This window comes from Protopterus annectens, chromosome 8.part0 (assembly GCF_019279795.1).
Source record: "Protopterus annectens isolate FY-2018-M chromosome 8.part0, PAN1.0, whole genome shotgun sequence".
Lineage (NCBI taxonomy): Eukaryota > Metazoa > Chordata > Ceratodontiformes > Protopteridae > Protopterus > Protopterus annectens.
In genome coordinates, this window is record NC_056741.1 from 1,934,404,660 (window position 1) to 1,934,423,997 (window position 19,338).

Here is a 19,338-nt window from a genome sequence, read left to right on the forward strand (position 1 = left end):
CTGGGCAGGTAGAACACCTTAGTCAAAAAGGTACCTCCCAATATTAACTGCACCAGGTCCCTCACTAAATTTTTCACATCCTCCTCCTTTCAAGGAAGAATGTTCAGATTGATGCTGATTACACGTATGTGCAGAACAGAGTTTAAAGTCTCCTTGCTCTCCAACACCACGCTTTCCAAATAACATTCATCCTAAAGCACCTGCTGGAAATAGGGACGTATGAATGATAACATGAGTCACCTTATCAAAACAGTGTTCTATTTAGGGTTTTTGCAGGTCATTCTTTTGTAAGGTGGTCTGTTAGTGAGCCCATATATGAAGGACACCTACTTCCACATCCATATCCACAAGAAAGAAAGGTGGTTCTTCAGATTTGTAGGCATGACAGAGCATGTTCCAATTTACTTACTTGCTCTCTAGGCTTTTCTCTACTCCCAGAGCATTCACCAAATGCTAATCTACACAATTTCCTTATCTGAGGATGAGAGAAATGCATTTTTAAACATCTTAATTAACATCATCATCATCATCAACCCACTTTTTCCCATTTTTCTACATGGGGTCAGGGTGTCGTGGCAGCCGTCACCATCTCTCTCTATTCAATGCCACTCTCCTACCTTCTTTGACACTCATGCCTGACTGTCACAGGTTTTCTCTTACACAATCCATCCACCTCTTTGCTGGATGCCCTCATTTCCTCCTGCCTTCTAATAATCATCTTTATTAATAATACATATTATTTATTGGCATGAGTATACATTCAAGTATAAAAGAAAACAGACCATTGCAAAGTTTGTTTTCCTTCTCATGCATTGTACAAATCTGATTAATATCTTACTATTATTCAATTCAACATTACACACATTGCTCAAGTCCTGCCTGCCCTGAAATATCTCTCCTCCTCCTCAGCATCATTCTGTATCTATTACTCCCACAGATTCCACTTGTTTGTATGTAGTTTGGTCCTTCCCTTTTCTAAAAATCCTACCTCCAATTTTCTCATGTCCTTTACAAAATTAGATATTCAGTTACAGTTGGTTTTATTTTAGATTCCAATTTTTTAGCAGCCAACAGCTTTAAACTTGGTAGGACTTTACTATTTCTAGGTAATTCAGCTTTATAGCCCAGCTCAAAAGAAACATTTCCATAGCTAAAATAATGTGTTACCTCAATATTTTTAAGTACCCTGTACAGAATTTCTAAAATCTTTCAACTCATTGCATTCCCAAAAACATATTCCCTGGTACCCCTCTCCCATTGCACCTCCAGCAATTGCTGTCTATTTGCGGAAGAATTCTCTGGGCTCATCTTTGGGTATAAAAATACCCATGCAAGGTCTTCCTTGTAAAAATCCTAAACCCTCAAGACTTTGTATACTTGGGAGGCATACATATATCTTCCCATTGTTTCTTTGTATATTGCCTTTCCATTTTCACTTTCCAGTCCGATTGATTCTTATAGTTATTATGCGTTATTTTATATGCCCTATTAATTATCCAGTTTTGATGAAGCTTCTGTTCTAGACCCAACTATAACTCAGCCAGAGATGATCTTTCATTTAACACTCCCCTGTCCCTTTCTCTATACTGTACATTGTCATCAATCCCCGGTAGGGATGGTAGTCTCCAACCAGCAGTCCAGCCTTCTGCTTGGCCTCATCCCACTCTATGACCCCCCCACACACACACACACTTAGTACTTTGCTCCCAGTACCTTGGTTCATTTGTTATTTTATTCCAATAAATTCCTTCTCCTTCTTGCCCACTTTTATGCTCCCTTGTTGTTGTTGTTGTCTTTCAGCTTTTTCCGGGTAGGGGTCACCACAGTGGAACTCCGGTCTGCTAATGATTGGCAGTAGATTTTTACATGCTGGGTTGCCAGCCCTGACGCACAACCTTCAACGAAGATATGCCCATTCACGCATGTCTCCACACAGAAGACGCTCTAGCTGAGAATCGAATGGGACAACTTGTAGTCATCCCTACTGGTAAAATCGATTTTCTTCATTCCTGTGTAGGCTTAGTTGTCAAAATATTTTCTACTACTTTATAAGTATAATATAATATAATATTCTATATGGTTGTTACTATTCTCCTTAAGGGCCTGCATCCAAAATCCTACTCTGTCCTCGTTTTGAGAACCCTCACCATTTTAGCTTAATTTTCTTCCACTTTGTTTTGTAGTCTTCTGATTGTGCTATGTATTTGAGCTTTAGCTGTGTCACTCTAACATATCCCTTCAAGTTTGGTAATTGTAAACCACCTTGCTCTGTGGGGAGAAGCAGCTTGTCTCATTTACCTCTTTCGCTCTTACTCCTCCTAATAAATTCCTTCAGTTTTATTAATTATGAACCATAGCTTCTCTGGCTGATAAAATATGCCTGACTGCATATATACTATTAAAGGGAGTGGAAGAATTTTCACTGCCTAAACTTTATTATTCATATCCATAGTAAAGAGCATTCAGCTTTTCAGTTTTTGTATTACTTTTTTTTAGAATCTTCCCACATATCCAAAGCTGCCATAATAGAATCCTTTTTAATTGAAACAATTAAATGCTTCACCTTCTGTTTCCATAAAATGAGTATTGCTGAATCAATTCACATGTGGGAACATATTTGACTGCTACAGCCTTGGTTTTATCTTCATTTATTTTATATTATGAAAAAGCCTGAAACTGTCATAAAATGTTCCATTTCACTGAAATATACTTTTTTGGATTTATCAAATTCAAAATAATACCTGCAAAAAATATGTTTTTTTCTTGAGGGCAATAACATTTATATACTTGAATTTGTGAGTCCATTATTTTCTTTGTGCATGGCTCTAAGTATAAGGCAAATGAAGGAGAAAGAGGGAACCACTATCTGGTTCCTCTGTTCAAATGCAGCTTGTTACAGAAGAACCCACACACCACCTTGATTCTTGCTTCTGACCCATCATATACCTTCCTAGTTAACCCCAGTATTTGACCAGGAAATGCCAATGTTGCCATTGTACTACCCCTAAGATCCTTACAAACTGCACTGAATGCCTTCACTACAAGATCCGTCAACAATAACAGGGTCTTCTTGCACTCTGCTTTCCTTTGTACCATCTTTCTGTTAATGTAAAACATTTGCCCCCTCCACAAAACCACATCAATCCATATCTATCAGTTTTGGAAACACTTTACCCACTCTCTCAACTATTATAGATATAAATGCATTATTTAATGGTTCAAAATTGTAACTGGTTTATATGAAATTGGATTTAAAGGGTCCTTGCCCTTTTTGAGTAGTACAGCTACCACATCTTTCTTTCAAGTTGCTGGTACTGCCCATCCTAATACAATATTATTAGACAAAACCTTCCAAATCTATCACTTTATTTTACTTCTTAACTTGCAGACTTCCACAGGACTACCATCTGTCCCTGGAGACTTCCATGTTGATTAATTATTCATCATCATTTCATCTCATGCCTTCCTCTAACCTTGGCATATTTAAGTCTTCTGTAAACATTTCCATTCGTGTCTTTTCTGGTTCCCTCATTCCTCTGCTCTGTGCAGACAGATTTTCTGAAATATCTCTAATACCTTTATAGTCTCTGGTTATTTTTCTAGTCAACGGTAATCTGCATTTGGCAATATCCATTTATGTTTTTCTGTTGCCCAAATCATTCTTCTAATAGTTTTGTGCTCTAGGATTGTTATAAAAATGCTTGCTTAACCCTGACCTTTCTAAACCCCTCCATGTTATTCAAATACTCCCTTATTTTCACTTTGGTGCTCAACAATGGCTTTCCTTCTCGTTTTCCTAACATTTTTAGTCAGTTTCAGTACTTTAATCTTTGATAACCTGCTTAAATAATTCATATCACTTCTTTCCCTTATCATTTTCTCTCTCATTTCTACTGCATTTTTAAATTCCCTTTTCATTTTATCCTATTCTTCAGCTATCCCTTCTGCAGAAATTTGTACATTCCTTAGCAACTATTGAATTATTTCCACTACCTGTTCTTTAAAATCTTCTCTTCTCTTTTAATAGGTAACTAGGAAAACATTAGTGTCTCATTTTTACTTGATTACCCTGCATCTTTATCTTATTCTTAATTGGTGCATGGTCTGAAAGCGCTATTTCATGTGTTTCACAATTTTCAAATACCCGTGCTCCTGTGAAATATAGCTTCTGTCCACTTATTGTACCTTAGAGAATGAAATGTAAATTATGTATGGGTTCCTGGTAGTATTTTTACATATTTCATTCCTGATATTTTCCTGCATTATTTTAGTCATATACCCTCTTTTGTTGTATTTTCCCTTTTAGGTCTCATAGTATGTCTTCACTATTATATATAAGGTTCCAGTCCTCACCCATGCATAATATTCCATGCTGTAAGCTGATTAACTCTCCCATATTTTTCTTGTGCTCTTTAACGTAGTAGATTTATGTGGAATATGAATACATGCCAATGTAATCCTCCTTCCCTGTGAATAATATCGTATTACCACAAATCTACCACTGTTCTCTTTCTTCGCTTCCTCTATCATTATTGGAGCCCCTCTTGCAATCAATATTACTAACCCCTTTTCCTTTGTCCCTGATATTCTGCTGAATAGCATTCTGAAATCCTTTATTTGCCAAATTCATATGCTTACTTATATCTAACAGTGTTTCCTGTAAAACTGCTATTTGTACCCCACTTTTCTTAATTTAATATAGTATAATTCTATACTATCTGCTTCTTGTCCAGACCTACAATGCTATTCACATTCCACGTTATGACTGAAAAGGCACTCATTTTTTTAAACAAAAATCATCTTTATCAAATTATCACATATGATGTCGGCAATCTTACATTTTTATAAATGAAAACAAACCATGTTGACATAATTTTAGTTGCAAACATTATACATTGCAGACCATGTTGACATAATTGTACTTGCAAATATTATACATCACTTATAATGTATACAGTCATTGTTAGTTAAGTATTACACAGCTCATATAAATTCTATCTTCTTTTACACCTCGTTCCTTCTCTGCATATATTGTTCCCACAATTCCCATTTTTCCTACATAATTTGCTCCTACCCTTTTGTTGTTTGTCTTTCAGTTTTTCCCGGTTAATGTTCGCCACAGTGGAACTCCAGTCCGCTAATGATTGGCAGTAGATTTGCATGAACGCCGAGGTGCCAGCTCGACGTCCAACCTTAAACAAAGGCACGCCCATTTACACATCTTTCGAATGCCACCCAACCACGGGGAGGACATGCAGACTCCACACAGAAGGCACACCCTGCACTCCAGCCAAGTATCGAATGGGAGAACCTCTTGCTGTGAGACAACAACGCGGCATATACTCCTACCCTTTTGTAAAGATCCCAATTCCAGTTGCCTTATCTCTGTTACTATATTCACTACCTCTAGTAAAGTTAGTTTAGACTTTGATTTCACTTTTTTGGCAGCCATCATAATTAGACTCACCAAGTCCTTACTAAGTCTAGGCAATTTCAACTCTGTATCACAGCTCAAAAAAATCATTTTCTTAGTTACACCAATTTGTTCATCCAGTATCTCTGACAAAGCAGTCTGCAGGGAATCTTTAAAGTCTGCCAACTCATTAAACTCCCAGAAAATATGTGCCCAGTTACTAGCTTCTTCCCCATCACATCTCCAACATTTGCTGTCTTCCTCAGGAAAAATTTGTTGGAGTTTACATGGGGTATATAATACCTATTTAAACACTTCCAAGCAAAGATCCTAAAATTTCTAGACTTTATTGCATATTTGGGAGACATACATATATCCCCCCAGTGTTTCTTTGTGAGTTGCTTATCCAGTCTGTCTTCCCAATCCTTTCTAACTTCCTCTGACTGACTCTTATAGTTATCATGGTATACATTCATTTGTCCGAAACACATTTGGCAGTCGTACGGTTGTGTGACCTTAAATGTCGAATCACAACACTCCGAACATACAGATTTCGAAAATGGTAATCTCGATAACGAGATTCAACCATTTTTGAAATCGAAAAAGTTACATACAGTGTTATGCATGGGAGCAAGCCCCCTGCACCCTCCCCACACTCCCCTACTTTAATATACAAATTCCGAGATCGCACTACAGTGAGGGAAAGGATTAATTTCCCAATCCCCACTATAGTGCGATCTGCACCCAAAATGCAGACTTCAAATGAGTGAATGCCAGTGTGCATTCACTCATTTGAAAGTCATACCTTTTTTTTGTCATTTCGGAGATCTGGAGGTTGTACTTTCGCACATTGGTGAATTGTACAACCTCCATACAAACAAATGAATGTATACCAGTTATCATGCAATATTTTATATGTTCTACTAATTATTCCTCTTTTAATGGTAGCTTCTGTTCTAGATTCTGTTATAAACTCTACCAGTGCTACACTTTTGTTTAGGTCCCCCCCCATTTCTTTCTCTTTACCTATACTCTGATATTAATCCCTGATAATGAAGGCAATTTCTAACCTACAGTCCAAATAAATTATTGGCATCTTCCCATTCTGTTACCTTTCCAGCTCTAGTTATTTGCTCCCAATAATTTGCTTCCTTTGCCAGTTTTCTCCAATAAATCCCAGCCCCCTCTTGCCTATTGTCTTTATCCCTAATTGCAGTCATCCCTATTGGTAGAATCTCCTTTCTCCATTCCTGTATTGCCTTAGATATTAGAATACTATCTGCTGCTTTATGACTACAATATTTTGTATGATTATTGTTATTTTCCTTAAAAACCCCAGGTTCTCCTTTTTCTTGAGCTTCCAGTATTTCATCATTATCCTTTTCCACTTTGAATTATAGATCTCATGTTGTCAGTTTTCATTCATTCCTTATCAATTTGGTTTGGATCTGATCCTCTGATCTGACTTGGCCATTACTATAGCTCGTGGCAACCAAAAAAATCTCGAGCTCTTCACTTACCCGTAATGTACCAATCCTAACACTCCTTAGATTTTGTTTGCTGCTTTAACATGAAGATGTGGTCACCTTTAGCACTCGAGCTAGATAGCTTTTCTTGAATTCAAAGATAAGTGACATTTTTATATAATTCTTTAGTGTTGCATCCTGTATTCATTATACCTCACTTTCTACATTTTTGAGTGTACCTATCTTACCATTGCTGGTATTTCTATCTTTTATACGTTTTTAAGGGAATCTTATTACCATCACTGGTATTTTCTCTCTTTTATTAAAAAATAAATAAATATACTTTCTTACTTCTGTTCCTTCTATTTGGATAGTAAAATATCTGAGAACGCCCCCTTGGTGTTTAAGAAATGTACGGAATGCAGACATTAAATTCCACTTTCTGATTCTCATGCTATATGCGTGTATTGTTTAAGCCATCAGCACCTAAATGTAGAATCTAAGATCTGTCAGGGATTTAATCCTAGGGCCTTGGCTGACAGGAAGAACAAATTGATACTGAAACGATTACTCCTTCTTTTTCCAAAGCATTATCCCAACACTACATGCACGTACATAGTCAAAATGGAAGCAAAGCTCTCTCCACCCAGGATTGTTTTAGACAATCAAGAGGAGAAGGTTAACACCCACACTACACCTCAAGCAACACATAGCCCTTCTAAACTCACACCACCAACACCCACATATAGCAACACTAAATCCACATATGCAGAGGCCCTTAACTGTAACCTGCCCAAGCAACAAGGACCTCTGAAGCTGCAATGCAAACAAACACCAATCACAACCAAAGTGTCACATAGTTCACAACACCAGTGTGCCACCCAGCAACAGCCCCTAAGGCAAGACAATGTACCTAACACTTTAGTCATAGGTGACTCTATAGTCCGGCACACTGATGTCCCTCTCACCAGGTTGAACAAGGAGAAAATTACAGTCAGCTGCCTGTCGGGTGCCAGGATCCTCCACATAACGCATGCACTCAAGTCACTCCACAACAAGTACAAATATGACTCAGTCATTGTCCATGTTGGAGTGAATGACTTGAGACGTACCTCCCTAGACTACATGAAAAGAGACATGGAAGAGCTCTCAGATCATGTGGCCCAGGCAGGTATGACCCTAGCCCTCAGTAGCATCCTGCCTTCACCCAGAATGATACCACAATATAAGGACAAAATGATTGACTTCAACAATTGGCTAAGCTTCTGGTGTCATTCAAAGGGGATCCAGTATCTGTCTGCCTGGGACGACATGACTGACAGACCACGATGCTTTGCCAGAGATGGTCTGCACCTGTCGCCCCTGGGATTCAGGTTACTGGCTAAGGCTCTTGCCACCCCTATAGTGCCTTTTTTAGGCAAACTTCAAAGGACAAAACCACCACCATAACAGGTACAAGCATGCAAAATCTGAAGGTACTCAATGCTAGAAGTCTAAACCTCAAAATGCATTCTCTCGAGGCACTCCTAAAAATGGAGAACATCAATATCTGTGCGGTAGCTGAGACCTGGTTCAAGGCTCCAGAGAGCACCCCTGCAATACCAGGCTACAAGTCTTACCACACTTTTCGGCCACCAAACCAGGACCGAAACACTAAAGGTGGAGGAGTGTCAATATTCACCAAGGATATTCACACCACCAGGCTAGTTGCCCAACACAATGCATCTGAAATTCTCCAGGTGCAACTAACACTATGTAAGACTGCAATCCAAATTGTGGCTTGCTATAGATCCCCCACCATACCCTAAGATCCTCACTACACCTTTCTAAACATACTGGAAAATATTAAGATAGAACCAAACACCCTAATACTGGGTGATTTTAACTACCCTGCCATTAACTGGGAAAACTACTCATGTACCAACACCTTTGCCCAACGGTTCTTGGAATTCATAAATTCCAATGCCGTGGATCAACTTATCCATAGTCCCACCAGGGGCTCCAATTTCCTAGACCTGGTCATTACCAACATGGGAAATCAATGCTCCACACCTGTGGTCACCCCCTCGTTAGTCAGGTCTGACCATAAGCTAATCACCCTTAACATCCACATTCCACCCCCACCCCCCAGTAAGGAAACCTCCATAAAAAACTTCTCCAAAGCCAACTTCATGCTACTCAAGTCAGAAGTGACAAACTTCATGACACCCATGCAGATGGGAACTGAAAGTTCAACTGCTGAATCCTACACTAAGGCACTGTACTAGCACATCCACTCATGCATGAATCGTGCCATCCCAAATAGTACCAAGATGCTCTCATCCAAAAAAAGGAAGCCAATCTGGTGGTCCCTGCCATAAACAAACTTTACAACAAAAGGAAGAAACTGTTGCAGAAAAGAGGAAAATCCCAGGATGCAAAAAACTCCCTTACCAGTCTCAGTAAGAAACTGAGATCCCTCATAAAATCCTCCAAAGCTAGTTACGAAAATAAAATTGCCAAAGATTCCAAAGACAACCACAAGGCATTCTATAACTATGTCAAGAATCTAAATGGCAATGCTCAGATCTGCTCTGAGCTAAAACAGAATGGCATTAAATATACTGATCCCAAGGATATTGCCAATATCCTGGCAGATCGATTCAGTGCCAACTTCACCCCCCTAAATGGCCCATCTCAATACCGGAAGATTGCCAAATTCCTGTAATAACAGCCACACAGGTAAAAAACTCACTCTCCAAAGCTAAGAATACAGCATCCATGGGACCAGATGACATCCCAGGCTGGGTACTATATGAACTACAATATGACCTGGCACCTCACCTAAGTGTCATGTTTAATCATAGCCTCACCCCAGGTTTCGTGCCCACTGAGTGGCGCAGAGCTACAGTTATCCCACTCCACAAGGGGGGATCCACCTTGGATCCCGGAAACTACCATCCCATCAGTCTGACAAGCCTTATCTGCAAGGCCATGGAGCGTATTATCATGGAACTTATAAACAAAGACATTGGCAACCTTCAAACTCTGGACCCCACCCAGTTTGGGTTCGTGAAGGGCCGATCTTGTCTCCTGAACCTGATTGACTTCTTCGAATCAGTCTCCAGAGCCATGGACAAGGGTAAGGTGGTCTACACAGCCTATCTAGACCTTGCCAAGGCCTTTGACACCATCCCCCACTGTGTAATCATAGATAAACTTACTAAGCTGGGCATTAATCCCTACGTCACCCAATGGGTTGCTAACTGGCTTACTGATAGAACCCACATTGTAAAAGTAGCCGACTTCAAATCCAGCTCCAGGCAAGTGACAAGTGGAGTACCTCAGGGTTCAGTCCTGGGAACCTCTCTTGTTTGGCATCTACTTCTCTGAAGTACAGGCCAACACTAAGGGACTCTGGCTAACAAAGTTCACAGATGACTGCAAACTGGGAGTCATTATTGAATCCCCAAATGATGTGGATACTCTACAAAAGGGCCTTACAGAAACAGATGCTTGGTGCCAGAGCCATGGGCTCAAGCTCAATGCCAAGAAATGTATAGTTATCCCCTTTGGGGAAAAAACATGTATCCATGAATTACCATATAGGTGGCAGTACACTAAACACCGAAAGTGTGATAAGAGACTTAGGGACACAGGTGGACAGTGGTCTCACCTTCAATAACCACATCCCCACAACAGTCAGGAAATCCTTCTATGTGGCACACCTCATCATTAAGGGCTTTTCATCCAGAAAAAAGGAGGTCATTGTCCCACTGTACTCTTCCCTCATTAGATCCATTATAGAATACAACGCCCTGTTTGGTATATACCTCTGAAGACATCTGCAACAACTGAAAAGGCCGCAGAAATACCTCACTAAATGAATCACAGGCCTAAAGCAGATGCCCTACGCTGACCGCCTTAAAAAACTCCAGCTATACTCTTTCGCATATTGTCTACTCAGAGTCGATCTCTGCTTAACATACAAGGCCATGTCAAACCCAGAGCTGCAGGACATGCTACACTTAAAGAAATCCCAATCCCTCAGAGCCACATGCTCCAGGGATCTAAACCTTGTCATCACAATAAACAAAACATGCTGGAGGGATAGGTTCCTGACCCAGAGACTCCCCAGACTCTGGAATAGATTGCCCATACATGTCAAGCAGAGTGCCTCTTTGGCCCTCTTCAGAAGGAACCTTGACGATTGGATGGGAGAAAGGAAATTCACCCCGGGGATCACATCAGTCGCCCTGCTAGACAGGGGTCCAGGGAAGTAAATAGTGTGGGAAGAAATAGCCAGAGAATTGTTATGGCTAGGCTTGTATAGGCCCTAGGGCTGATGGCCTAGTACCAACCTATGAACCTACCAACCTATGAACCTAAGAGTCTTCTAAGCCTATCAGATCCTCTACCCCATCCTTAAATCCTACCACTGAACCACTGAGGAAAAAGGCCAAAAATCTGGATCTGAAGTGCTTCCACATCAGCATTTGACAATAAGTCGGCTTTGTCAAGAACGGCATACTCTCCTTTCTTGGATCCGGTACCATCCTGCATACCTTCTCCCTTCCTAGAAGTTCATTGACGCTCAAGGTCCGCATCACTGGCATCTTCTCATTCTTCCAGCAGTTTCACCAAGCCAGATGTAGAGAGGATGATGAAAAAGTTTCTCTGTGTAAATACAGATGGAAGTTATTCCAGTTCTTACCCAATCAGATCAGGAAGCCTTTATAAGTAGTGTACTTGACCAGTCATTTTGGTGCCCTTGGATTCGAGTCTTCTAGAACCATCTACTTTGAATCCAAAGATTTTAGTTTCTTCAGATCTAAAGCTTGCTCAGAGTGCCCCAGCTCCTACAGTTTTGAATACGGACAACTCTCGGAGCCCAGGTGTCTCTGTTGGATCCAAGGTGTTAGAGTCACCTCAGAAGTTTTCAGAGCCAACTCTACCCCTTGGAGCTTCAGCACCAGATAGCTCAGCTCCATTCTCTACCTTGGGTTGGTTGCCTTCAAGACAGGGGAGCCGAGGAGTCAGAAGCTTGGCTTCTCAGCTCTTTCGGCTTCCTTCTCCCCAGAGCAGTCTGCCTTTGAGGTAGTGGAGAGGGTTTTTCTGCTGCTGCAGGACAGATGGTTCCTCCCTCCTCAGATCATTTAGCTGGGTCCCACATCTTTGTGCTTTGAACCTCATTATTCTGGACCACAGGGCAGCCTACCCAAAGTCTCCAGGATACCCAGCAAGGTGTTAACATTTCTTCCAGTACATCTCTGGAACATCCCACCAAAGAGTTCCCTAGGAAGAAGAAGTGCAAGAGGAGGCACTTGGTTTCCCCTCAGGAGTCCGTCATTGAAGACATTGACTTTGATGAAGGAGGAGGGTCTCCAAGATCACCACTTGAAGACGTCTCCTTTGGAGACATTCTTGAAATCCTAAAGCAAAGGGTGGTTGGTCAGCCCAAAACCTCTTCCTGGAGGAGTCAATTTTCCCTGGAGGCTTTTGGGTCTGGCTTGTCTATGTCCTGGGTAAGTCCACCTGCTGATGAGCTCATTGATTTTGTCTCTTGGTGGGTGTGGAAGGAGCCTGACCCAGTTGAACCAGTCCTCAAGAGACCAGTTTGGATTCTAGCACCACCTGTAGGCAAGGAACTTTGGAGAAAGGGAGTGCCTATAGATGCTATGGTCATTGCAGTGGCCACTAAGAAGGAACTCACAGAGCAGAGTGACTCTGTCTATTGTCCTAACAGAGAGGCTAGGGTACTGGACAGATTTGGGAAGCATGTGTATGCTTCAGCAACATTTGATCTCAGATTGCTGAACTACATGGCCCATTTCACAAGACTTCAAAGGGATTTGATAAAAGAACTATCAAATTCTCTTTCAGGGACCACCACTGCTGAGGTTCAGACTTCTGTGGCATCACAGTTGGCTACCCTATTATTCATTTCTAACTCATCCATGAGTTTTATCTCATATGCAGCTGAAGGGATCTTAGGATTATAGGAGGTTACTAGGCTGTTGGCCTGAGACCTTTATTTATAAGCTCAGCCAAGGGTTTGCCATGTTTTTCGACAAATCAGCAATGCAATGCCCAGCAGGGACAGTGGAATCCCAAGGAGTATTTTCTTTTTCTTTCATCCATCCAGTCAGGTTGCTTAAAAGGGGGGCAAAGAGGTACTCTACTTGATGCAGTTGATTCTGTAGATGAGGGGAGAGGTCTCTGGGACTGAATCTCCACCAACAAGTCTATTTAAGATGCGTCTGAACCAGGTTGAGGCCACTTGTGTGGGGGTTACTGGTGGAGCTTGACTTAGCACATTGGTGAGGAACCTCTGTGGTCTCTCAGCTGCTGCATGCTGCTTTGCTTATATATAAATAGCCAAATGGTGAATTGTACCTATAATGGGAATTATAAAAAGAATATACACAGGTTTGTTCCTGGATGATATTCCTGGATGATATTTATGAGGTGGGCCATAGAGATTTTCCCTAGGCTTTCCAACATGATGGTCAAAAAATGATGGTCAAAGTCAGGTAGCTATCAACCTCCCTCATGTCCTCATGTCTGATTGGCTTAGGACATTTATTGTAATGATATGATAATTTTAGGACATCACTCTCCCAAAAAAGAGATGATACATTTTTTTTTTGGTATGAGGCCATGAGGCCATGTTTCTCATTTGTCAGTGTGAGATCCTCTGGAGGGAGTCTATATTACTGTCTATATTATAACTCGACAAGTTCTCTAATATCAAATTCAATATAATATCAAACTGAAAACAGCAAAGGTGTGTAGGATCAATTCTTTTTGGGGAAAGAATTCTTTTGGGAGCTGGGTTGTTTGGTCACTTTTTTCAGCGTTCGATATGTTGGGCGTTATGGATCGTAGGTTCAGGTAAGTGGTCGTGTTTGTATTGTAGTTTTGGGTTTGGGGGTAGAGTTAGGGGAGTTAGTGTGGAGTTGGGGGGTGGTGTGTGTGGGTGGTGTAGGGTAGTGTATGTTCAGGTTGGTGTAGGTGTGTGTGGGTGTGTGTGATTAGAGGATGAGGGTTGGGTTTAGTGGTTAGGTGAGTTAGGGTTAGGGCGGTGTGGTGTGTAGGTTAGGGCTTAGGGTTAAGGTTAGGTGGTTAGGTGTTAGAGGCGTTAGGTGAGAGAGTTAGTGTGATGTGATGGACCTGAGTGTTAGGGTTTAAGTTAAAGTAGGGTTAGGGTAGTGTTATGTGTATGTTTGTTTAGTGTGTAGTATGTGTTTAGTTTGTGTGTTGATGGTGTTTTTTTGTATGTGTGTTGTGTGTATGTTTGTTTGTGTTTTTGTGCTGTGTCTTTATTTTTCAAATCTCGAAATTCTCTTTCCTATACAATTCTCTGTGTCCACACTGTTATATTTTAGGGTTCAACATTTGCAATACTGATATATAGACACAGTGACACCCAGCTAGACCACAGCTGACCACTCCCACAGTCATGGGCCACTGAGAGCAGCATCATCCCAAAAAGAGCCCCCTGGACTAACCACTGGTGGCCACACTGTTAACAGATATCCCTTGTTATGGGTCTACTGCTTGAGGTGGCTTCCCCTATTTTAACTGCATAGGTTCTATCAGTGAGCCAGTTTGTTACCCATCTGTTAACATATGGATTGATGCCTCATTGAGGGAGTTTATCTATTATGCCTGAGTAGAGAATAGTGTCAAAGGCTTCGGCCAGGTCATGGTAGGTGGTGTGCACAGTCTTCCCCTCATCCATGGCTTTGGTGACTGTCTCAAAGAAGTTGACCAAATTTAGCAGACATGATCTCCCCTTGACGAAGCCAAACTGTGTGGGATCAAGTGTCTGGAGGCTGCCAATGTCCTTATTAATGAGGTCCATGATAATCTGTTCCATGGCCTTGCAGATCAGGCAAGTTAGGCTGATGGTCTATAATTTTCCAGATTGGTGGACGCTCCACCTTTGTGTGAAGGGATGACAGTGGCTGTCCTCCACTCAGTTGGGATGAAGCCAGTACTCAGGCTTTGGTTGAATAGGGTGCCTAATGATGCTGCAAGTTCCTGCCTGAGTTAACGTAGGATGCAGCCTGGGATGTTATCAGGTCCCATGGAGGCTGCACTTTTTGCCTTTGAGAGAGCAGTGATGACCTGTTCCCTAGATATAAGGGGAAGGGGGCAGGTACTGCTGATGTCCTGATTTACTGATGGGGGGACAGATGGGTAAAGTTTTCGCTGAATCTGTCAGCCAGCAAGTTTGCTATATCTACGGCATTTCTATATGTGGTGTCCTTGACCACCAGTTCTGAACAGATCTGGGTGCTTCTTTTCAGGTTGCAGACATATGTGAAGAAGGCCTTATGATTATCTCTAGTAGATGTGGCCAATTTGGACTCAAAGTTTACTTTGGAGGATTTAACTAGTGCTCTTATTTGCTTGTTCAGGCTATGGAGACATTGCTTATTATTGGGCACCTGCTTTTCTTGGTCTTGGACAGCAATTTTTTTCCTTTTGTTATAGAGTTTATTATTGCAGATGTCCATCCGACAGGTTTACTCTTCCTTGCAGAGGATGATTTATTCCTGTCAAGTATTACTGATTCCATGCATCTATATAAATGCTTGTATGGCTATTGGTGACAGTCCCTAGAGAGGGGAGGGGGCTATGAAGCTGTTTATACCATCCCTCAGGAGGCTGTAATCAGCTTTGGAGAAGTTTTTATGTCTGATCCTAGCTGGGGGGGTGGGGTTTGGGGAGATGGTGACTTTGAAAGTGACCACTTTGTGGTCGGATCTTACCAGGGAGGATGATACTATAGGGATGCTGCAGTGGTTACTCATGGTTAATACTAAGTCCAAGATATTATCACCCCTTTTGGGGGTATTGACTAGCTGTTCCAAGGCATTTGCATTGACAAAATCAATGAATCTCTGGGTATTTGTGTTCTGGCATGAGTAGTTCTTCCAGTCTATGTTTGGGAAGTTAAAGTCACCCAGGATCAGGGTAAAGGGTTGAATCTTGATAGATTTGAACAGGTCCAAATAGGCAGATTGGGCATCTTGAGTCATATTTGGGAGCCAGTAGGTAGCTATGATTTGGATGATTTGGACACGGGTCTTGTCAATGGTTAACTGCATCTTGAGTGTCTCCTGTGTGTCATACTGTTTGACTAGCCTGGAGGTGTGTATGTTTTTAATGTATATTGAAACTCCACCTACTTTGCCTTTACTGCCCACAGTTTGGGGTCTGAATGTATGATAGGATGAGTAACCAGGTAAGGCTGGGGTGCTCTCTGCAGCTTTTTACAAGGTTTCTGTGACTACACAGATGTCAGCATTTTCTAGGATTAGGAATGCTTACAATGAGTGCAGTTTCATGTTTAGACTCCTAGCATTTAGCAGCATGACCTTTAATTTATGTTTTGTTGAAATTTTTATGTTGGTAGTTTGAATCTCATCACTTTTCCTAAAAAAGGCACTATAGGGGAGGCAAGAGCCTTTTCCAGAAGCCTGAAGCCCAGGTGAGACAGATGCAGACCATCTCTGGCAAAGCATCATGGTCTGTCGATCATATCTTTCCAGGCTGTCAGGTACTGGATCCCCCTGGAATAACACTAGAAACTAAGCCAATTGTTAAAGTCAATCATTTTCTGTTTGTATTGGGGCATCATTCTGGGTGATGGCAGAATGTTGTTTAAGGCTACGGACATATCTGCCTGGGACACATAGTCATCAAGCTCAATCATGTCTCTCTTCATATAGTCCAGAGAGGTATGTCTGAAGTCATTCACACCAGCATGGACTATGACAGAGTCATAACAGTACCTGTTGTTGAGAGACTTGAGTACATGTGTGCTATGGCAGATTCTGGCACCTGACAGACAACTAACCGTGACGTTCTCCTTATCCAGCCTGGTGAGTGGCACATCTGTGTGTCTCACAATGAGGTCTCCTATGACTAATATCTTGGGTTTATGGTTAATCCTTAGTGGTTGTGAGGCACAAGTGTGTGGACTATGCATGGTATGTAGTGTGGAGGGCTGTGGAGATCGCTTGTGTTTTTGTTTGTTTGGGTATGTTTATGTGGAGGACCTCCGCATATGTAGGTGTGTTGTGTTGGCATGGGTGGTGGTTGACGTGTAGTGACTTGTGTTAACCTTTTCATTGCCAGATGTACTGGCATGAGGGAGAGAGAGCTTGAGAGCACTGCCCTTTGACCTCACCACAGCCCCTAGCTTGTTCGCCAAATGCATGGCAGTGGTAGCAGCTCACTTGAGACTACAGGGATTCTGAGAGTTTCTGTACTTAGATAAATGGCTCATTATTGCCCCGACCAGGCATCTACTTCTAAAAGCATGGGATCAGGTGCTCCAGACTTGCTCCAACCTGGAGATAATTATAAACTACAACAAGTCTCTTAACCACCTCAGACAGTGGAATTCATAGAAGCAGTGTCCAATATGGTATGAATGACAGCTTCTCATCCCCTGTCAGGAGTACTAACTATCAGATTCCAGGTCAAGAAAACAATCATCAGTACCATAATTTCAGATCGATTGATTCTACAAGATCTAGGGTCAATGTCAGCAGCCATAATTCTAGTTCCCCTTGCAAGATTTCATGAGCATTCTTCAATGGATGCTGTCAACACAATTTTCACTTCTTTATCACCCCATGTCAACCCAGATAAAAATAACTAATGCATACAAAAAGTACCTTTGGTGGTGGACTCAATTAGATCAACTTCTACAAGGTCATCCCTTCATTCTTCCTCAACCCAAGGCCATAGTGACCACAGACGCATCCCAGATTGGGGGGGCACTTCCTGGGAAAAACAGTCCAAGGCACTTGGTCCCTGAAGAGGCCAACACACATGTCAATGTTCTGGAAATGAGATCAGTGCTCCTTGCATTGCAGACATTCCAAGACTCTCCTTTCGGGACAGTTGTGATTCAAATGGACATGTCAGTAGTTTGGTACATCAACAAACAAGGGGGAACCAGGTCTCATCCCTTGTGTCAAGAAGCCCTCAGGGTATGACAATGGGTGATCTCTTCCAACTGCTTTTTAATAGCAATGCCCATTCTTAGGAAGTCCAACATGACAGCAGACAAACTGAGCAGGTCCATTTTACTTCCTCACAAGTGGTCTCTCAGACAGAAAGTGACAGATATGATTTTTCAGTCAGTGGGGCCAGCCTTGCTGTGATCTGTTTGCATCTCCCCTAAACAACAAGTGCAGTAGCTTTTTCACCCTCATCCCCCCAAAGAAGGAATCACCAAGAGATGCTCTACTGCACAACTGCATCCCCATTCTTCTCTGTGTATATCCCCCAATTTCCCTAATTCCCAAAGTCCTACAGAAAGCTGCCCATTGAACAGCAAGGTTATCCTCATTGCACCTTACTGGCCTCAACAGATATGATCCCCCTTCCTTTGGCCTCACCTACTGTACCCACCTTGGATTCTGAATCCAATTTCAAACCAACTGTCTAACCCAACAGGCATGTTACATCCAGATATTTCAAACCTCAAGCTAACAGCTTGGTTTCGCTAATTTCCTTGATAGACAACCGATGCTCTCATCTCCTGTTCGCCATATACTTTTATCCGTACATAAGGCTTCCAAAAGAAAACTTTACAGAAGCAAATTAAAAGATTTGCATTTTGGGCACAGCAAAAACAAACTGACTCCTTTTCAGCAGCTGTACAAAGTGTCCTGGAATTTTTGGCAACTATTTTTAATGAGGGAGCTAACTCCTCAACAATCAAAGTCCAGTTAACAGCAATTTCTAATTTTCACACCTGATTTGACAATTCCTCCTTGGCTTCATCTAAACTTTGTAATGCCTTTTTAAGAGGTGCACTCCTGTTCAGACCACCTTATAAAGATCCTACTCCATCCACTAAGGGACTCAAACATGGTACCACAGACTTTAATTCAATCCCCCTTTGAGCCAGCAGCTAAATGTGAACTTAAATTCTTGATCTGGGAAACTGTCTTTCTAGTGGCCATAACATCTGCTAGAAGAATCTCAGAACTTCGAGCTTTATCATCTAAACCTCCCTGTTTGATTTTTCATAAAGCTAGAGTAACATTGTGTGCCGATGCTTCTTTCCTTCCTAAGGTGGTGTTGGAATCCAATATCAACCAATTAATTTACCAGTTTTCTTTCCTAAATTTTCAAACAAAGGAATATATGTTACATTTATTAGATGTTCATAGACAATTACATTTTTATATAAACAGAACAAAAAAAATTGGAAAGACAGGCCAATTATTTGTATACTTTGCAGATTCAAAATTGGGCAAACCAGTTGTAAAGGTCAATTAGCCAGATGGCTGAAGTATTGCATAATATTTACTTACAACAAGTTGAGCCTAACCTTACCAAAACCTATAAGAGCACATTCGACTAGGTTTATGGCAACTTCCATGGTATTTCTTTCTAAAGCTTCAGTGGATGATATACGTGCAGCTGCAACCTAGATGAATCCTT

General features: G+C 41.5%; 1 protein-coding gene across 1 annotated transcript in view; it reads left to right on the forward strand.

The window, feature by feature from the left end:
• Positions 1 to 19,338, forward strand: part of LOC122808588 (DNA topoisomerase 2-beta-like) — a 252,391-nt gene that overhangs the window by 8,780 nt on the left and 224,273 nt on the right. The window contains exon 2 of the mRNA XM_044079545.1: positions 12,067 to 12,614. Within this exon, the coding sequence (XP_043935480.1) occupies positions 12,067 to 12,614 (548 nt within the window). The remainder of the gene's footprint in view (positions 1 to 12,066; positions 12,615 to 19,338) is intronic.